The 22,265-nt window shown below is 39.6% G+C and overlaps 1 protein-coding gene and 1 non-coding gene across 21 annotated transcripts in view; both read right to left on the reverse strand.

Moving 5' to 3' along the window:
• The window catches only part of LOC147341495 (uncharacterized), a 786,153-nt gene that overhangs the window by 488,633 nt on the left and 275,255 nt on the right, over nucleotides 1–22,265 (reverse strand). For 16 of the 20 annotated variants that reach the window (XR_015158810.1, XR_015158807.1, XR_015158806.1 and 13 more), the window contains one exon: nucleotides 10,915–11,039. The exons of the other annotated variants lie outside the window; for them this stretch is intronic. Coding sequence is in view for 8 of the 16 variants with exons in the window: in XM_086387341.1 (XP_086243467.1) it covers nucleotides 10,915–11,039 (125 nt within the window). In the remaining 8 variants the exon portion in view is untranslated. The remainder of the gene's footprint in view (nucleotides 1–10,914; nucleotides 11,040–22,265) is intronic. 20 annotated transcript variants of the gene reach the window in all.
• TRNAC-GCA (transfer RNA cysteine (anticodon GCA)) lies at nucleotides 9,976–10,047 on the reverse strand. The gene has a single exon. It is a non-coding gene; the product is annotated as a tRNA-Cys (tRNA).

The following is a 22,265-nucleotide window of genomic DNA, read 5'->3' on the forward strand; positions in this document are numbered from 1 at the left end:
AAAGCAACACAGGCTCCCTCACTGGGGAAGAATACAAGGAGAGGAGGAGACTTACACTGAGTCTCAAAGAACTGACAGAATTGGAAAAGTTGGAAGTATGTAAGTATGTCTGCATCTGAGGATATGTGTGGGGGTGGGGGGTGGGAAAATCACAGAGATTTTTAAGAAGGAGAATTAAACCTCAGGAACACAATGAGCTTCCTAAGATTCAGGGGGATAATGTCAGCCCCCACACAGCATCAAATAAGCACATTTCCAGTTAATAAGGTGGCTTGTTCTTTGCTTTCTGAAAATGGAGAAATTAAATTATCTGCTTTGAAAATGCTGCCTCAGAAGCACTTGGCAAACAGATTGAATATGGAGCCACCATCCTGGCAGAAGATAAATCAGATACAGAATGGCTCTGACAAAGCTCAGAACATGTGACGAAAACTGAGAGAGACAGGACCTGGATTCCAGCCATATCCAGTGTGTCAAGATCCCTGAGGGGCAACTGCAAGAAGGAAGCTAAATCAAAGAGGAAGAATCAGTATTTAAGGAGACTATCATCTACAGAAACAGAGCCCCTTCAAAAAAAAAAAATAGTAGCAATGGGATGCATTAAAAAAAAAAAATTTAATATGGAAGTGAGACAAACAGCAGGCAGACACACAGAGGCTGACATAGCTGTTTCTGTGTTTAAAAAACTGGGAAGCCTTTGGAGAACCCAGCCATTCCAATTCTTGGTACTGTGACTCCCACATGATACTAATATGTTTGGCTGAGAGTTGAGAAGTTCATAGAATCAACCTGATTTTTTGCCCATTTCTATGATACCAAATACACAGCTTTTATTAGCGGTTAGTTTGGTTTTCTTTTGGCTGTGCCACACAGCCATGATACAGGATCTTAGTTTCCCCTCCAGGGATAGAACTTGTGCCCCCTGCAATGGAAGCACAGAATCTCAACCACTAGACCAGCCAGGAAGTCCCTTTATTGGTGGTTTTTATTGACATAACTAATTGTGATACCATGTTATCGGTCAAGTCAAATTCACCTTTTGGAGACTGTTTTCTGCCTCTGCATAGTAAACACAAAATATTCCTAGTTCATGATGTTGACATTGGAAAGAACAGCCTTGGTGCCCTAGTCAGAGAAAGAATCTGGGCCTGAGTGGAATACACCAAAAGGAGGGATTTAGGATTTGTATAGCTTTGAAGATTCTGCCTAGGACTTCTGGAGAATAGATATATAATAGATCACAATGATAGGTGATAGAGATAGATGACAGACCTAAATGATGAGATATAGATGATGACGGAGACAAACTGCAATTGCATTCCATTCTAATTAAAGATAGAGCGAACACCTCACAGTTGCATCTTAGCTAGATTGTGAACCTGAACTGAACTCCCTGCCTGCCTGCAGATGTGTGGGTGTTCAAGCTAGAGAGGCTCATAGAACATGTAGCTCTCGACACAGCACAGATGTATCTAAGCACAAACACCTTCTCCCCCGCTCAGGATATACTCTGAACCATATTATTATTCTATCAAACTTAATACTGACAGCCAGGTTTGGATCTCCAAGTATCTCAAAAAGAGTTACAGAGCTTTTTTTTTTTTTTTTTTTTTTTAAACAAAGCACCAAAAATGAATACAGGACCTGACTTGCAATAATTCATGGCCCCAGGCTCTACTACCATCCTTATCTGAATGAGCACAGGTGTGAGACAGTTCTGTACTTCCTCTATTCTTTTATCTTGTTTGGCTAACTTTGGGTCCATTGAAGGGAGAAGGTAGGTGCCTTTACACCCTGGACAAGTTGATCAAATCCACTGCTGTCATTTCCAAAGTTAATTTACCTCATAGCAGGAAGTATTTAGGGCTCCCTAGGTGGCTCAGCAGTAAAGAATCTGCCTGCGATGCAGGAGACATAATGAGATACAGGTTCGATCCCTGTGTCGGGAAGGTGCCCTGGAGGAGAGCATGGCGACCCACTCAAGTATTCTTGCCTGGAGAATCCCATGGAGATAGGAGCCCAGTGGGCTACAGTCCATGGGGTCACAAAGAGCCAGATATGACTGAGCACACACACAGGGAGTATCTGCAGAAGATGCCTCACTTGGCAATATTGGCTTAGTTATTTCGGACTGAAAGCTCAGCTCAATTGTCACTTCCCCCAGGAAAGCCTCCTAGACTAGATAACCCATTTAATATGAATTCTTTAACACCCTGTCACTCTTCTTTCTCACTCAACCCAATTGTTATTAATTATCTAAAGTGAAAAAAGTGATAGTTGCTCAGTCGTGTCTGACTCTGCTACCCCATGGACTGTCCATGGAATTCTCCAGGCAAGAATACTAGAGTATGTTGCCATTCCCTTCTCCAGGGGATCTTCCTGACCCAGGGGTCGAACCCTGCTCTCCTACATTGCAGGCAGATTCTTTAGCATCTCAGCCACCATATTAATTATCTAAGTGTTGTCCAATAGAACTTGCAACGAGAATGGAAATAAATGTTCCATATCTGTGCTGCCCAGTACAGTGGTCATTAGCATGTGGCTATTGAGTCCTTGAAATGTTAATGTAACTGAGAGACTGCATTAACTCTTTGACTTTAAATAATTTAAACTTAAATTGCTATACATAGCTTGGCTATCACTGCGGACAGCTCCAGCAATTACATTCTGTGTTTTAAGACAGCAAGGGTTATTCTGGTGTTTTTGTAACACTGTATCCCCAGGACAAATGTACAGTAACCATTCAATGAATATGTAATTGCTTGAACAGTTAATCAGTCTACTATTATTTATTTATTTAGCCCACCAATATTAACTCTCTTGGAAAGTATTTCACAAATTATTCCACAAGGTAATCACTTGATATTCAGGCTGAGGTAGGAGAGTGTAAACAATGAAGGTAATGGGGAAGAGAGCAGGAAGGAGGAGAAGGCAGCTACCTGAGTTCACATTCTGGTGCAGATACTCAGTAGCTATATGACCTTGGGAAAGTCATTTAACCTCATTGAGCCTCAGCTTCCTCATCTGTATAATCTGGACAATAACATCTATCTATCTAGGGTTGTTGTGATGGTGAAATAAAATAATGTATACAAAGCACTATAAATGTAAGTGGTATCTATTATAACTATTTCTATTTATTGGAAGAATAGGATTAACCAGACAGGGACAGCATAACCCAAGTGACCAACTTTTATACAAAAAGCACAGTCTCTAGTATCTCTCCTGAGAATTCCCTTTGTTTTCTCTATTTTCAACCAAATTCAAATAGGATCCTATATGCCACCCTCCTACTTCCTCTTCTTCATGGGGATAATGACTTAGCCAATACCTAGCCACTAACTTCATGATGTATAGCATCTTATACAGTGATATTTTTTCTACTAATACAGGCTTCCTAAAACCATACAATCTCCTCTCTATCAGCCACTGTTGTAGTACAGCCTGCTCTGAGTATTTATCATGATAATGGGTGCTTCTGTCTTTGGTCCTGCCTCCCCTACCAACACAGACACTGGAAGAGATGGCAGCATTTCAACCCATGATTCTCAGTGTGAGAAACAGCCTTCACAGTTTGGAATTGATAGCTATGGCTCAGGAGAGGAGACTTCTGTCTGAACATCCCATATACAGCTTCTCATAACCAAGGGCAAAGTTGCCATACAATTCATTAACACTGCAAGGACCATTGAGCCTTTCTGTTTCAGGACAAAGTTGAAAATATTTTTAAAAATTGGAAAATGGAATCTGAAGCAAAGCAATCCTACTTTTAAAACATTTGGAACCTCATGTATCTAAAATCCAGTCGCTCTCCAGTATACAAATAAATAAAATACACATAACTTATCAACTTCAGGGGCAGGACAATAAAAAAGAAAAACAGGATCTATATGTTAATGAGGTCCTGTCTTAATTAAGCAAAGCACACTATAGCTTCCAGTTTTACTTTTCAAGTGGAGTAAGGAGAGGTCACAGAACATGTTTGTCTATGCTTAAAAAGCCTTTAGAAGCTATTTGATCTGAGCCTCTTTTTTATAGATAAGGAACTGAAATGCAGCGAGGGAACATGACTTTTCCAAGGGCACATAAAAGTGTTAAGACTCAGGCATGAATTTACATACTGGATTTTCCTTTTACTAGGTGAAGTTATTTGACCAGTCCAATCCTTATTTTTCTAAGAATATGGGACAAATAATGATCCTCCACCTTACATGTTTACCATGAGGACTATATAAGAAAACACATAAAACACCTACTTTGTGCTGGACATATACGACAAGTTGAGTAAACTTAGTTTTCTTCTCTTGACCATGTATTATAGTTCTTTTTATTTAGCCATATCTTCATCTGCTTCATGGTAATAACAGCAATAATTGTATCTTTGAGAAAAGAGATGGTGACAAATTTGGTCACCGGAATTTCTCTCAAGAATAACACTGTCTTGGATTGGAAGACTGCCTTAGTAGGTGTTTAAGGCAGAAACATAGAAAGTGACCCTCCCCACCACTCCCCCTACCTCTTCCCCCTCCAAAAAAAACAACCTGGATAAGTAGGCGGCACCAAGTCTTAGCATGGGCACGTTGTTGCTATGAATGGAATGGGGAAGGAATTTTGTTGATATCTTAGAATATGAGAGAACATGAAAGAAATTGGCCAGCTAGAAAGAGACTTGGGTTCAGAGAACAAGTTAGTGAAACTACACAGGATTGTGGTAGCTAATACTGTCTGTGGTACATGTTAAAGTCATTTGCATTGCTGTAATGTAAATTATTCTCCATAGCCTCTATAAAATTGCAGTAAATTCTATACTGATAATACTTTACATATGTGGATTATTTGGAGGAGACTTGAATTTTTAGGGATGCAGGGAAAGGTTTTGGACTTCCATAGTCCATGAAATCAGCAAGGATTCATGCTAATTACAACTAAGACTGACTATGAAGTTGTACCTAACTTTTGAGGCATGAACATCTCATGCATCATAGAATAGGATATTTATTGAATCCATGCCTCTTAGGTGTCCTGTTCCTAATCTAGTTTCCAACGAGATGGGACTCAAGCTCTGAGGCTAAGTGCATCTATATTAGAGGTAAGTAGTCAAAAGGCATAGAACTGAAAGCCAAAGTTTCTTAAGTGCCCCTAAGGAAATGGGCAAAGTGTTATTTCCAAGTATTGGGCACTAGCCCCAGAGAAGGAAGAAGGAGAACAGTGGCCAAATGTCAAATCCAACTTCAATGACCTTTTTAAGAACCAATTCTAGATTAGTCTTGATACCAACTTCTCCCTAAAATAATAAATTCCTCTCTTCCTTGATTTATCTTGAATGTATAGTCCCCATAGCCTCCAGGCTTTCTGGAATTTTCACTGACAATTCCAGATATGCCAAAGATAACTGAGATATTCAATCTCTATTTTCTGCTAACACCTAGGTAGAAAGTCCCTGAAAAGAGAACAAAAACTTGACATGACAAAGATATATGAAAAAGCCCCTCCCCCTTTTTAGTGCCCTGAGGTCCATATTTCAGCAATTCTAAAATTTAATGTATATAAGAATCACCTGAGCTTTCTTGAGCCCCACCACAGAAATTCTGATTCAGTCTGAGATAGTAGTCAGGAAACTGCATTTTTAACAATATCTGTTTTTTTTTTTAATTATTATTACTTTACAATATTGTATTGGTTTTGCCATACATCAACATGCATCCACCACGGGTGTACATGTGTCCCCCATCCTGAACCCCCCTCCCATCTCCCTCCCCGTACCATCCCTCTGGGTCATCCCAGTGCACCAGCCATATTAGTCTGCCAGGGCTGACATAACAAATAACCACAGACTACGTAGCTTAAACAGCAGAAATTCATTCCTCACAGTTCTGACTGAGGGGATTCTAACAGAACATGTTGGCAGGTTTGATTTCTCCTGACACCTCTCTTTCTCTGGCTTGCAGGTGGTGGTGTCATTTGTGTCCTCAACACGGCCTTTTCTCTGTGCATGGACATCCCTTGTCTCTCTCCCTCTTCATGTAATAATACCAGTTCTATTGGATTAGAGCCCCATCCTCATGACTTCACTTAATGTTAATTGTCTCCTTAAAGGCCCTCTCTCCAAATACAGTCAAATTTAGGGTTAGGACTTTGACATATGAATGGGGTGGGAGGGAACCAACTCAGTTCATAATAGATAGTTTATAAACATGGAGAAATAATGATGGCTGAACTGCAAAATAAAGAATATAGTTAGTTAGAAACAGCTACCCAGAACCCATGGTATACAGATTCTAGGGTAGTTACAGGAGAAACTACAAAATAAAAATGCTCCTGCCTTCATGAAAATTTAAGGTAAAAGGAGAATTTTATAAATACACTCAAGACATTTACAAGTGCCAAATATTTTATTGACTAAAAAGTTCATTTGGGTTTTTTCAGATGATGTTACAGAAAAACCTAAACAAAATTTTGGCCAATCCAATAAACACAGTGACCATATAATTTATCATCTAAATAAGGACACTTGAGAGTAAAACAAGGCAAAAGGTATAAACTGGAATATCCAGGGTAAACCATACCCTCTGGTCATCTGGTAGATACTTTCTCCTTAAATGTTCAGGGACAAAGCCAGCTTTAAAAGGTAGACAGCAGCCCAGTCCATTCACATTTGCTGCACACTTAATAAAATGACTTCCTTCCAGGTGAATTCATCTTATAAAATATAAATAGTAATTGAGAGGGTTATGGGGGTTAGAAGGAAGGGTGTGGTGATGCATGAAACCATTATCACTTATTAATGCCTTAGCTTGAATTAGTATTTTCCATATTATCTTGAGGTCTCAGTTGAGCCCTATTAAAAAGGATGCAGAACAGGTATACTTTGATAAAGAAAGGAGGAAAAGGCCATGGATGAGGAAGTGGAGGCTCCAGGAAGTTAAGTGATTTGCCAAAGTTACATAGCTCATAAATGAAGAGGCCGTTTTCTAACCCTGGCCTTCTGTCTCCTATTCTGGTGTTCCTATCTGTCCATTATACTCCAAGATCTTTTGGAAACAATAGCCTTACATGAGTGTGAAGGATTCTGGTAAAGAAGGCTGAGCACTGAAGAATTGATGCTTTTGAACTGTGGTGTTGGAGAAGACTCTTGAGAGTCCCTTGGACTGCAAGGAGATCCAACCAGTCCATTCTGAGGGAGATCAGCCCTGGGATTTCTTTGGAAGGAATGATGCTAAAGCTGAAACTCCAGTACTTTGGCCACCTCATGCAAAGAGTTGACTCATTGGAAAAGACTCTGATGCTGGGAGGGATTGGGGGCAGGAGGAAAAGGGGACAACAGAGGATGAGGTGGCTGGATGGCATCACTGACTCAATGGACGTGAGTCTCAGTGAACTCCGGGAGTTGGTGATGGACAGGGAGGCCTGGCCTGCTGCGATTCATGGGGTCGCAAAGGGTCGGACACGACTGAGCGACTGATCTGATCTGATCTGAGTGAACAGAATTAAGTCTGGAGCACTTGACATATGTGGTAGAAGAACAACACACCCCCTCACCCTGGCAAAGATGTCCACTTCTCAATCCCCAGAATCTGAGAACGTGCTAGGCAATAATGGAAAAGGGGAACTAAGGCTGAAGATGCTGCTGCTGCTGCTAAGTCACTTCAGTCATGTCTGACTCTGTGCGACCCCATAGACGGCAGCCCACCAGGCTCCCCCGTCCCTTGGATTCTCCAGGCAAGAACACTGGAGCGGGTTGCCATTGCCTTCTCCAATGCATGAAAGTGAAAAGTGAAAGGGAAGTCGCTCAGTCGTGTCCGACTCTTAGCGACCCCATGGACTGCAGCCCACCAGGCTCCTCCGTCCATGGGATTTTCCAGGCAAGAGTACTGGAATGGGGTGCCATTGCCTTCTCCTGAGGCTGAAGATGGAATTAATGTTAATAATCATCTAACTTTAAAATAGAGATTATCCTCGATTACCTAGATGGGTCCAATCTAATTAAAAGAGCCTTAACACTGGGAAAGGGAGACAGAGGGTAGGTCAGAGTCATCCCCCACGAGAAAGAGTTGACTGGTCATTGCTGGTTTGAAGATGGAGGATGGAGCCACAAGTCAAGCAATGTAGCCTCTAGAAGCTGGAAAAGGAAAGGAAAGAGATTCTGCCTGAGAGCCTCCAGCAAGGAATTCAGATCTGCTGACATCTTGGTTTTTAGCCCAGTGAGATCCATTTTGGTCTTCTGGACTTCAACCTCCAGAATTGTAAGATAATAAATGTATATTATCTGAGCCACTAAGTCTGATAATTTGTTAGAGCAGCAATGGAAAACTAACACAACACAGCAGGAAGAGTGATAAGGTAGGACAGTGGTGGAGGGGGGTGGTGTGCACGTGTGTGTGCGCATGTGTGTGTGTGTTTGTGTCTATGATAGAAAGAGACAATACAGAGACCCAACGAATTTGAGGTAATTTATCTGCCACAGCAAACTTTATCTACTTTGCTCTTCTATTTGTGATTTGCACAACAAAAATAATGAGTAGATACTTTAGATAATAGTTTTTAATATATGTAGTCTTGGAGTTTTCTAGTATTCAAAATCTGCATGAATAAATCACTCATTTGATAATGCTGCAATAGGACAGGTGCAGAGTCCATTCCCTTCCCAATACATCTCTCTGGAAAGAAGTAGCATTTTAAAACTAGAACTTGAAAGAGGGTAAATTAAGAGAAGGAAGATTGACATAAAATGTTTCCCTTCCAAACTTTCCTCTGAAAAGAACATGTCTGCCTGCATGACCCAAGGATGATTTTGCCAGTGACTTGCACAAGCATGAAATTCTATTTACTCTGCATTTATTTTTCTATTACTTGACTCCATGGAGAAAGAAGAGTGTTAACCAATTACAGAGGAAGCTGACTCTCAATGTGCTTTTCCCAAATGACAACCAGATCTGTGAATATACTGCAGTCTCAGAGAAGGGCCCTGAGCTGGACTCTTACATAGTACCATTTGTGACAATATCAGAATTCTAATAGTTCTACAATTTTTATTACCTTGAGCACTGTATCAAGAGCAATACTCCATCAACCTTCAAACCAACAGTCTAAAAAAGGATATCTTTTCAATTGAATGTTAAACAATTGGATGACTGGCTCATGTGGCTCAAGATTTTCATCAGTCTCTCACCAAAAAGAATTCAATTCTTTCCAAGAGCTCAGCAGTTAATATACACAGTAGGGAAAGCAATTAGCCAATTCATAAAGTTGGGTTCAGCTGACATGTCCATTGGAAAGGGAAATTATTTTTTAGCTTATGTAAGAATCTGTAACTCAATTTCAGGCAAGACTAGCATTACAAAGAGTGTTCACCCTTGGCTAGATCATCCTTTTGTCTTAGGGCATTGTGACTCTATGAATATTTCAACCAGGGCCATGAGCACCATCACAACAGGATTAACTTTACAAAAGTCCACCTCTGTAGTGGATTGTAATATCATCTGCCCAGCATAATATTCCTTTCCCCTTTCTTCTTGTAACCAAACCTCCCTTCCTATAGGAAACTCATTCCAAAAAATTTAAGTGAGACCACCATCTCATAATCATCTGCCCCCACCATATCACCTGAGTTGGTATGTAAACCGGAATCACCATGCTTTCCTTGAAACTAACACAACAGTGTAAATCAACTATATGTCAATTTTAAAAATATTAAATGAGGGGACTCCACCCCCCCAAAAAAAAAAGGTCCTGGGATGGGTGCTATCAATGAATGTGAAGAAAAATAAGGCAGTAAATACCTCCACTCCACAGACTGACAGTCCACTGAGGGAGAGAGGTGTTTACTCAAATAAACCAAAGCAGAGTCTGATAAATGAAAGTGAAGTCATTTAGTCTTGTCCGACTCTTTGCAGGTCACCTATCAGGCTCCTCCGTCCATGGGATTTTCCGAGCAAGAATGCTGGAGTGGATTGCCATTTCCTTCTCCAGGGGATCTTCCCTACCCAGGAATCGAACCTGGGTCTCCCGCATTGCAGGCAGACGCTTTACCGTCTGAGCCACCAGGGAAGCCCAAAAAAACTAAGTGCAACCAATGGGCTATGAGAAAATAAGGGACAAGGGAATTTATCCCAATTGGAGGCCTCTTGAGAGGCTTTCTGGAGTACTTATTAATTGAGAAATGTCTTTGAAGGCAGATAAAATGGAAAATTCCTGGAAAAGAAGCTAGCAGAAGCAAGTGTGCAAGATGGGACAGAGCTGGACCCATAAGAGAAAGGCAGAGTTGTCTCTTCAGTTTACGATCACCTGACAGTACTGCCATTTATGGCTTGCAATGTTGTGGACGGTGGAAATTGTGTTATATAAAATGAATGGAGAAACTTAAGCTGAGATGAGACTGTGGACAAAAAAGGAGACCAAATATTATTCTGTATTTAAGGGGGAACCATCTTAAGAGGTAAAATGACACAGTCAGATCTATTTTGGGGCTTTTTCCCCCAGAAAGTTAGTCTGGCCCTAATGTAAAGGACAGAAAAAAGAAAGAACAGTTAGGAGTGGGGTATGCAGAAAATGAGAGCCTCAGCCTGAGTCACGGCACCAAGAGTGAGAAGATAATACACCAAAAAAGGAAAAGTCATATGTCTCCTAAATTAACAGCAGTGTAGGGCAAGAGCGGATGATAGTTAAAAATATAACCCTAATTTTCTTCCTCAGAACTTTTAACCTTCCATAGGTTATACTGCCTAGTAAATTAGTAGAGGGAAGAGTGGAGGAAATCCACGAAAATTCCTCCTCATAAAAATAATTCTAAACCACAGAAATGTTAAAACCACAGGAGGAAAAAGGTTGGTTACTTTTAGTACCACATATTTTTTGAAAAGGGGGTTGTGAGGAGTTAGCGAGTTTGACGGCCAACCTTACAGATAAGTTACTCACCACTCTCTTTGGGCTGTTTTTAAATATCAAGGCCACATTCAAAAGACAAAGATTCCATTTCCACTTGCAGCCAAGGTTGAGTAACAGGGCTTGGATAATCTTCTCACTTGAAAGGACCCAAAAACCTGAGACAATAATAAACGAGAGTTTTCAAGATATAGTACACCAAGCAATGAACGATAGTAATCCCTGAAACTAATGACTGTGCCAGTTTACTGTCCCAAAAGAGTTTCCAGGACACATGCAGGGTGCAGGCAGAGAGAATGGAGGAAAAGTCTAATGGGTTTTCTGACCAAGAGAGAAAGAAGCTGTGAGTACAAGAAGAACAAGGAGTTTGTAGCACAGATAATCAGACAGGAGGGAGTAGCAGACAGAACCCTGGAAGTCAATAGAATGTTGATCAGAACATACATGTGAAGAAACTAACCAAGGGAGGGGAAAGAACCACCTGAAATGACTGCAGGGAACAGTAGCCAGCACTCACTCAGGGCTAGGGATAAAGCCTGTTCCTATAAGCTAAATTGAAAAACCCAGGGTAGAGTACGTGTCAAAAACTGTAAAGAGTCTGGGTTTCCCCCTACTTTTAAACCAAAAAGATAAAACATACTTTTTCATGGATACTGAAAGATGATGAAAGACTCTTGGGTCAGAGATAGAGTACTTATTGCTCATAGCACAGCAAGTAGCATGATCATGTGACATATTTATTTGTGTTGGTTCTCTGTTAAGCCATAACTGAATGCTTACATCCTTGCAAAATTCCTATGCAGAAACACTAACCTCCTATACAACAATATTAGAAGGTGGAGCCTTTGGGAGGTAACTAGGTTTAGATGAGGTAATAGGGGTAGGCCCCTATAATAGGATTGCTGCTGCTAAGTTGCTTCAGTTGTGTCTGACTCTGTGTGACTGCACAGACGGCAGCCCACCAGGCTCCCCCGTCCCTGGGATTCTCCAGGCAAGAACACTGGAGTGGGTTGCCATTTCCTTCTCCAATGCATGGAAGTGAAAAGTGAAAGGGAAGTCACTCAGTCTTGTCCAACTCTTACTGACCCCATGGACTGCAGCCTACCAGGCTCCTCCGTCCATGGGATTTACCAGGCAAGAGTACTGGAGTGGGGTGCCATTGCCTTCTCCGATAATAGGATTAGTGCCTTTAAATGAAGAGACACTAGAATGCTGGCTTCATTTTCTTCCCTCTGCCATGCAAGGATACAGTGAGAAGGCGGCTGTGTGCCAGTTAGGAAGAGGATTCTCAGCAGAATTTGACCGTGCCTGTACCTTGATCTTGGACTTCTCAGATTCCAGAATTGTGAGGAAATATATGTCTGTCGTATAAGCCACACAGTCTATAGTATTTAGATACAGCAGCCTGAGCAGATTAAGACAGTTCCCCTTGTCAATGAGTCCCATGGAGGTGATTTGATATAGGCCCAGGTAAATGTGAACTTCCATCACAGCTGAGGAACACCAGGCTTGGGTAACTTTGTTTTCATAAGAAGCAGTAAGCCTGTGGGTCCCTGCTGCTGCTGCTAAGTCACTTCAGTAGTGTCCAACTCTGCGACTGCATAGATGGCAGCCCACCAGACTCCCCCGTCCCTGGGATTCTCCAGGCAAGAACACTGGAGTGGGTTGCCATTTCCTTCTTCAATGCACAAAAGTGAAAAGTGAAAGTGAAGTCGCTCAGTCATGTCTGACTCTTTGCAACCCCATGGACTGCAGCCTTCCAGGCTCCTCCGTCCATGGGATTTTACAGGCAAGAGTACAGAGTGGGTTGCCATTGCCTTCTCCAGTGGGCCCTAAGAGAATGCTAACAATTCAGAAAGGCAACATAGGAAATCATTAGCACCCATCAAGCATGCAGGAACAAGATGATGGAATCACCTGGAACATAGGCCTGGGAAGATAATAAGTATAGGACAAAAAGGGTCATAGCATGGTTCAAAGATACCTAGTTCATGGGCAAATAAAAGCAAGGAGAGGTGGCATAGTATAATGGAAAATCATCTCACCTGTAAAATGAGGGTACTAATATTTACTTTGCAAGAAAATATTAATGCCTGGTATATAGCATATATTCATATATTCATATTCAAGGACCATTTCCTGGTCCTTGAAGACAAGGACCAGGAAAAAAAGCATATATATAGTACCAACGGGCTTCCCAGGTGGCCCACTGGTAAGAAATCCAACTGCCAATGCAGGAGGTGCAGATTTGATCCCTGGGGTGGGAAGACCCCCTAGAAGAGGAAATGGCAACCCATTGCACTATTCTTACCTGAGAAATCCCCTGGACAGAGGAGCCTGGCAGGCTACAGTCCATGAGGGGCAAAAGAGTTGGACATGACTTAGAAACTAAACAACATACTACCAATAGCAAACAATAGTGCTTGAAAATCATGAGGCACAGTGGAAAGAGAGAGAATGCTTTGCATTCAGGGAGACCTCGGCTTGAACCATTTACTGTGTAACTTGAAGCATGTTATCTCCCCTCTCTGCTCCTCGGTTTCCTCATGTACAAAGTAGAGATGCAAATATCAATGTTGCAATATTTAGAAATAATGTGTAAAGTGTAATTGTCATCTGACATCTTGATAACTAATAGCTATTATTTTTATTAATATAATTATTAAATTTGCCTCAAAACTAGCCTCAGGCAAAGTGTCACAGTGTGGAAGACTAGTCTGTAAACTCTCCAGCCCTATTTTCTGAAAGCACAGAAAACAGCACTTTTGCTGATACCCATTTGTCTTTCATAGATAGCAGGACTAACAAATGACCAGGAAGCTCCATCCAGAGTTACAAGGCATTCAAATGAATTACAAGAAAGAATTGTCACCAGACACATTAACAACAAAATAGAACATTCGGCTGTAAGGTTTTTCCGCAGCCTTCCTGGCAAATATTAGCAGAATATCAACACTCCAACATACTCCAAGTTACTATTAATAGCTACCTGAGTCACCTTCACTTCCTTTTTTTTGGCTTTTGTTTTTTTAAGAAAAAGACTCAAATCTGTTCCTCATTTAAGGCACTAAGAAAATGAAATCTCTCTCACACACACATACACAAGACATAGTTTATCTTCTTTCCATCAAGGCAAAGTCAAATGCTCTTAGCTAAATTTCCCAATAAATCAAAGAAATCAACAACAAGGAAAAGCACACTGAATATTAGCTCTCAAAGGTTCATGAGAAAAAGAAACCGACATAGAAAGTCCCGTGTCACTCACTCACCAAGGTGATCCATAGGTATCAAATTTTTCTGAACCAAAAGTCAGGACACATAGGATGAGAATTATGAGCACACTTATGAGGGCAATGGTAAAATATTAATATCTAAAATCACTGCTATCCATTCACTTTTCTACCCAGACCTTAGACAAGTCAAAAGTCCTAGACTTAGAACATTTTAATTGATTATCTCTGGCTACTGATTCTGTACACTACATAATCACTTGGGCTAAGGGGAACTAAACAGAATGTAATTTCTACAAACAGAAAAGAAAATGAGCCAAGAGAGATTCTAGAAGGGAGAACTCTAGTTAGAATAACCTATCAGAAGAGGACAGAAAACAGTCCTCAAGACCAAAAAGAATGCCTGGACATTCTCATTAGAGGGAAAGGTGGTAGGTAAAGAAAATTTTACTAAGATGAAACCAAATATACAAAGATCACAAGTATGAAAGGTGGCCTCACAGCCTGATAATACTTGTTTTTAGAATGAGGATAAGTGACCATATGACTTTTGACTACTCAGGGACAGCCCTCTGGAAACTAAACCATCATGAAAGAAATTTACTTACCAATTATCTGAAATTAAAATACAGATGACTTCTTCAAAATTGACCTGTACTGAGAACCTTTTTAGCTAGCCATAAGGATAAGTTGGTCTGGTGGAAAGAACCATCCACTAGCAGTTAGGTGACTCAATTTTTGATACTTCCTATATCTTGACTATTACTCTGTGGCTTTGTGAAATGTGGTCCATGTCCAGAGAATTCAGCCACTCTGAGACTTCTTGTGACCTATTTTTGCTCATTCTAATTAATAAGATATTGATTATAACAACACATAGTAGGCATGGCATCAGTGAAAATTATGCAGTAAAGGATCCTTAGGGCCAATCCCTCCACAAAAATACCAAAGAGAAAAAAAACTGATGAAAACTATCAGAATCAAATTTATCAGAACTCCACAAAACAGTCAAAGCAAATATTTTAGTAAGAAAAAAAAGTGACTAAAACCCAGTTAACAGAGCTTTGTGGCATTTTAGCTTATTCCTTCTGCATCCACACCTTTTAGGCTTAGTGTGGGTTCGTGAAACACCAATTCACATGCCCAGAATTGGTTCCTGGTATCAGACAGAGCAGATTGGACCTTGTTCTAAAAAATTATGACAGTTGGCTTTGATCTGGATGGCAATTCCCTGAAGGACTAACACAAAAAGATTGCCTTATTTTGCCAAATCTGAAACTCTCTCGGGGTATATGAGTGAGTGCACAGAAGGGAGCATTTGTCAAAAACATTTTAAGGGCAAATGAAATAGCATCTTCCACCTAAAACAATGGATATCAGTTGAGGTAAACCAGACACAATGAAAAGCCAAAGGAAAGGCTAAGGAGGATGCTTTGGGGAATAAAAGTTTCCACATATTCCTGGAAATTTAAAAGGCTATGCATATGGCCAACATGAGAAGCATGATAAAAAATATTAAGCAATCCCTAAGCCCTCTCCTCTAGCTGTCATCCAAGCTCTGCACAAGAAGGAAGTGAGGACAAAGGCAGAGTTATAAAATGCCCGAGTGTAAATGGCAACCCACTCCAGTGTTCTTGCCTGGAGAATCCCATGGACAGAGAAGCCTGGTAGGCTGCAGTCCATGGGGTCCCACAGAGTCGGACATGACTGAAGTGACTTAGCAGCAGCAGATTGAAGAAACGGAGAAGGCAATGGCAACCCACTCCAGCACTCTTGCCTGGAGAATCCCAGGGACGGTGGAACCTGGTGGGCTGCCGTCTATGGGGTCGCACAGAGTTGGACACGACTGAAGCGCCTTAGCAGGAAGCCAGACTCAATACATATGGAAAGATCAGCTACAAAGACTGAGAGAGCTTTTTCTTGATCCAAGAGTTTAACGAGCTATCTGTCCAATCAATAGCTAATGGAACAGACTTCAGTGACCATTTATGACAAATACACCATTTTTACAAAATACACCAGAGAAGTCACTAAACAGACAAAATACTACAACCCGTGACAAACAAACAAACCCCATGAGGAAGGGGGAAATCTGATGTTCAGTGTTATCACATTTTTAATGTTCAAAATGTCCAGTTTTCAACAATAGGAAATTATGAGGCATGCAAAAAGACATAAGAATATATGGCCCATTTACAAGGGAAAAAAGAAATTAAAAGAAACCATTACTAAGGAAGCCCAAACATTGTATTTACAAGAGGAAAACTTTACATGAACTGTCTTAAATATGCTGAAAGAGCTTAAGGAAGCAATGGACAAAAACCTAAAGAAACTCAGGAAAGCAATGTCTTGCCAAATAGAATAAACAAAGATCTATTATTTTATAAATAAATAAATTTTTATACATATTTATTATTTATATAATATTTTAAAATGTTTCTTGCCATCAATAAAGATAAAGAAATTTTAAAATGGAAAAAAACAAATTTTGAAGCTAAAAAGTACCACAGCTGAGTTGAAATATTCACTAGTGAGGTTGAAGAGTTAAACCCTAGAGAACCCTAATAGCCAAAACAATCTTGAAAGAGGAGAACAAACCCAGATTTATCACATTCCCTGATTTCAAACTATACCACAAAGCTACAGTAATCAAAATAGAATGAGACTGGCACAAAACAGACACATAGAGCAATGGAATTAAGAGCGCCTGGAAATCAACACAATTATGTTGTCAATTAACCTTCAACAAAGGAGACATGAATACACGATGGGGAAAACCATCTTCAATAAATGATTCTGGGAAAACTGGGCAGCAACACGCAAAAGAAACTGGACTACTTTCTCATGCCACATACAAAAATAAAGTAAAAATGGATTAAAGACTTAAATGTAAAATCTGAAACCATAAACTTCTAGATGAAAACAAAGGCAATATGCTCTTTGACATCAGTCTTAGCAATACTTCTTTGAACATGTTTCCTCAGGCAAAACAAGCAAGAGCAGAAATAAACAAATTAGACTACATCAAACTAAAAAGCCTTTGCACAGCAAGGGAAATAGAACAAAACAAAAACAAGGGAAAATGAACAAAATAGAAAGGGTGCTTACTAAACGGGAGAAGATATTTGCAAACATTATATCTAATAAGGGATTAATATCAAATATATACAAAGAACTCATACAACTCAACATGAAAAACAACCCAATTTAAAAAAGCAGAGGACCTGAATAGACATTTTTTCATAGAAGACATACAGATGGCCAACAGGAACATGAAAAGATGCTGAACATCACTAATTATCAGGGAAATACAAACCAAAACAAAATGAGATATTAACTCATACCTGTTAAAATGTCATTTATCAAACAGACAACAAATAACGTAAGCTGGCAAGGATGTGGATAAAAGGGAAACTGTGGGTGGGGATGTAAACTGATGCAGCCACTAAGGTGAAGAGTATCAAGTTCCTCAAAAAATTAAAAAGAGAACTACCATATGACCCAGAAATTCTGCTCCTTTATATTTACCTGAAGAAAACAAAACTCTAATTAGAAAAGACATACACACCCCTATATTCACTGCAGCATAATAGCCAAGATATGGAAGTGACCTAAGTGACTGTCAATAAATGAATGAATAAAGAAGATGTGTGTGTATGTGTGTGCGTGTGTGTGTGTTTGTTCATGTGTGTGTCTATAATTGGGTATCAGTCATAAAAAATAATGATATCTTGCTATTTGAAACAACATGGATGGACCTACAGAGTAGTATCCTAAGTGAAATAAGTCAGAAACAGAAAGACAAGTATTATGATTTCACTTATATATGGAATCTAAAAACAAATAAACAAACATAAAGCAGAAACAGAGTTGAAGATACAGAGAACAAACAGATGTTTGCCAGAGGGGAGGAGATGAGAAGAAGAAAGAAATAGTTGAGGGAGATTAAGAGGTACAAACTTTCAGTTACAAAAAAAAAAAAAAAAAAAAATGAGTCATGAGTATGAAATGTACAGTGTGAGAAATATAGTCAATAAGTATGCAATATCTTTGTATGGTGACACATGTTAACTAGATTTACCATGTTGATCAGTTTGAAATGTATAGAAATACTGAATCACTGTGTTGCACACCAGAACCTAACAGTGTTGAAGGTAAATTATATTTTTAAAAAAGACTCATAGAAAAAGAAGTCAGATTTGTGGTTATGAGAGGTGGGGTGTGGGGGAGGGGAACTGGATGAAGGTAGTCAAAAGGTACAAACTTCCAGTTATAAATAAGTACTAGGGATGTAATGTATAACATGATAAATGTAATGCTCTCTGCTTTATGTTATATGTGAAATTTAAGAGAGTAAATCCTAAGAGTTCTCATCATAAGGAAAAACTTTTCTTCTATTTCTTTAGTTGTACAGCTACATGAGATGATGGATGTTCACTAAACTTTTTGTGATAATCACCTCATGAGGTGTTAATATGTAAGCCAAATCATTATGCTATACATCTTATGTAGTACTGTATGTCAATTATATCTCAATAAAACTGGAGTGAAAAAAGGACCAAGAATATGAAAATCAATGAAAATCTAAGGAGCTACTCTAGACTAAAGGGCCATCACCATTAAATGCAGCACGTGATTATGCACTGGACCCTTTGAACATTATTGAGACAATCTATGAAACTTGAACAGAGTCTATGAATTGAATGGCAGTATTACATTAATGTTATTTTCATGAATTGGATGTCTTTTTTTAGGTATGTAGGGAAATCTCTTTGCTTACTGGAAATAACATATAAGACTAAAAAAAGATGAAATTTGTGACCTGACATAGAGGAAGAGGAATGGAGCTTATCAGAGCATATTTTGTATACTATAAAAGCTAAGTTGATGTTAATTTAAACTAGATTGCTATAAATTTAAGATGTTCTTTGAAATCCCAAGGATAGACACTAAGAAAATAACTTTTATATAGAAAGGAAAATAAGGGAATATAAGTGGTACATTAAAAAACATCAATTAAACACAAAAGATAGCAATAATGAAGTAAAAAAGGAACAAAATTGATGCATAAGCTAGAAAATAGCAAAATGGCAGAAGTCCTTGGATATCAGGAATACTTTAAAAATAAATAGATTAAACTATCTTAAATTAAAAGTAGAGAGTGGCAAAATGGATATAAAAACGTGATCTGTATATCTGTATATGCTGTATACACGAGACTCACTCACATTAGATCCAAAGACACAAATAAGTTAACAAGGAAAGGATGGTAAAAGATAGCAAATACTACCCAAAGGCAACTGGAGTTCTGTACTAACATCAGATAAAATAGACTTTTAAGTCAAAACTGTTACAACAAAAAAGGATACATAATAATAAAAGGGTCTATCCATCCAGAAGATATAACAATTATAAACATATCTGTACCTAAAAAGAGAGCCCTAGAAATATGAAGCAAACACTGACAGAAAGGAAGGCAGATATAGGCAGTTCTACAACAGTAGTTAGGCTTCTCTGGTCTGGGACAAGAAGATCCACTGGAGAAGGAAATGGCCACCCACTCCAGTATTCTTGCATGGGAAACCATGGACAGAGGAGCCTGAGGGCTACAGTCCATAGGATCAGAAAGAGACACACCTGAGTTACTGAGCAAACACATGTCCATTAAGAATACTGGGGCTTCCAAAGTGACTCAGTGGTAAAGAATCCACCTGCCAATGCAGGAGTCATGGATTTGATCCCTGAGTTTAGAAGATCCCCTGGAGAAGGAAATGGGCTGAAGAATTCCATGGACAGAGGAGCCTGGTGGGCTACAGTCCATGGGGTTGCTAATAATCGGACACGACTTAGCAACTAAACAACAGCAGCAACAGTAGTTGGAGACTTTAATATACTGCTTTCAATAATGTATGAAGTCATTAGAAGAACAATAAAAAATATATGGGGGATTTGAAAACATAATAAACTAGACCTAACTGACATATACAAAGACAAGATACATATTTTAACATGGCACATGGAATATTTTCCAGTACAAACATGTTAGGCCACAAAACAATTTTCAATAATTTTTAAAATACTGAAATTGTAAAACATATCTTCTCTGATAACAGTAGAATGAAGCTAGTTCTCAACAAAAGGAAAACAAAAATTTTTTTAAAACATGTAGAAATTAAATGATATACTCTTAACCAATGGGTCAAAATGATAAGTCATGACTGAAATTAGAAAATATTTTAAGATGAATAAAAAAAAAATACATCATAACCAAACTTATGGGATGGCATTAAAAGTAATACTAAGGTGGAAATTTATAGTTGCAAATGCCTACATTTAAAAAGGGGGAAAGATCTCAAGTCAATAATCTAAAGTTATACCTTCAGAAACAATAAAAAGAAAGGAAAACTAAATTCAACATCTGGATTGGGAAGGAAATAATAGTAAAATTTAAAGCAGGGATCAGTCAGTTCAGTTCAGTTGCTCAGTCATGTCCGACTCTTTGTGACCCCATGAATCGCAGAACACCAGGCCTCCCTGTCCATCACCAACTCCCAGAGACCACTCAAACTCACGTCCATCGAGTTGGTGATGCCATCCAGCCATCTAATCCTCTGTCGTCCCCTTCTCCTCCTGCCCCCAATCCCTCCCAGCATCAGGGTCTTTTCCAATGAGTCAACTCTTTGCATGAGGTGGCCAAAGTACTGGAGTTTCAGCTTTAGCATCATTCCTTCCAAAGAACACCCAGGGCTGATCTCCTTCAGAATGGACTGGTTGGATCTCCTTGCAGTCCAAGGGACTCTCAAGAGTCTTCTCCAACACCACAGTTCAAAAGCATCAATTCTTCAGCGGTCAGCTTTCTTCACAGTCCAACTCTCGCATCCATACATGACCACAGGAAAAACCATAGCCTTGACTAGGTGGACCTTTGTTGGCAAAGTAATGTCTCTGCTTTTCAACATGCTATCTAGGTTGGTCATAACTTTCCTTCCAAGGAGTAAGCGTCTTTTAATTTCATGGCTGCAATCACCATCTGCACTGATTTTGGAGCCCCAAAAAATTAAGTCTGACACTGTTTCCACTGTTTCTGGATGGGACCAGATGCCATGATCTTTGTTTTCTAAATGTTGAGCTTTATGCCAACTTTTTCACTCTCCTCTTTCACTTTCCTCAAGAGGCTCTTTAGTTCCTCTTCACTTTCTGCCATAAGGGTGGTGTCATCTGCATATTTGAGGTTATTGATATTTCGGCAATCTTGATTCCAGCTTGTGCTTCTTCCAGCCCAGCGTTTCTCATGATGTACTCTGCATATAAGTTAAACAAGCAGGGTGACAATATACAGCCTTGATGTACTCCTTTTCCTATTTGGAACCAGTCTGTTGTTCCATGTCCAGTTCTAACTGTTGCTTCCTGACCAGCATACAGGTTTCTCAAGAGGCAGGTCAGGTGGTCTGGTATTCCCATCTCTTGAAGAATTTTCCACAGTTTTCTGTGATCCACACAGTCAAAGGCTTTGGTATAGTCAATAAAAGAGAAATAGATGTTTTTCTGAACTCTCTTGCTTTTTCAATGATCCAGTGGATGTTGGCAATTTGATCTCTGGTTCCTCTGCCTTTTCTAAAACCAGCTTGAACATCTAGAAATTCACAGTTCACATATTGCTGAAGCCTGGCTGGGAGAATTTTGAGCATTACTTTACTAGTGTGTGAGATGAGTGCAATTGTGTCGTAGTTTGAGCATTCTTTGGCATTGCCTTTCTTTGGGATTGGAATGAAAACTGACCTTTTCCAGTCCTGTGGCCACTGCTGAGTTTTCCAAATTTGCTGACATATTGAGTACAGCACTTTCACAGCATCATCTTTTAGGATTTGAAAGAGCTCAACTGGAACTCCATCACCTCCACTAGCTTTGTTCATAGTGATGCTTTCTAAGGCCCACTTGACTTCACATTCCAGGATGTCTGGCTCTAGGTGAGTGATCATACCATCGTCAATGAAACTAAGCCATGCCCTGTGGGGCCACCCAAGACAGGCGGGTCATGGTGGAGAGTTCTGACAGAATGTGGTCCACTGGAGAAGGGAATGGCAATCCACTTCAGTATTCTTGCCTTGAGAACCCCATGAACAGTATGAAAAGGCAAAATGATAGGATACTGAA

Source organism: Bos grunniens, chromosome X (genome assembly GCF_055505025.1).
Source record: "Bos grunniens cultivar Pamir isolate PY7600 chromosome X, Bosgru_T2T1.0, whole genome shotgun sequence".
In the NCBI taxonomy this organism is placed as follows: Eukaryota; Metazoa; Chordata; class Mammalia; order Artiodactyla; family Bovidae; genus Bos; species Bos grunniens.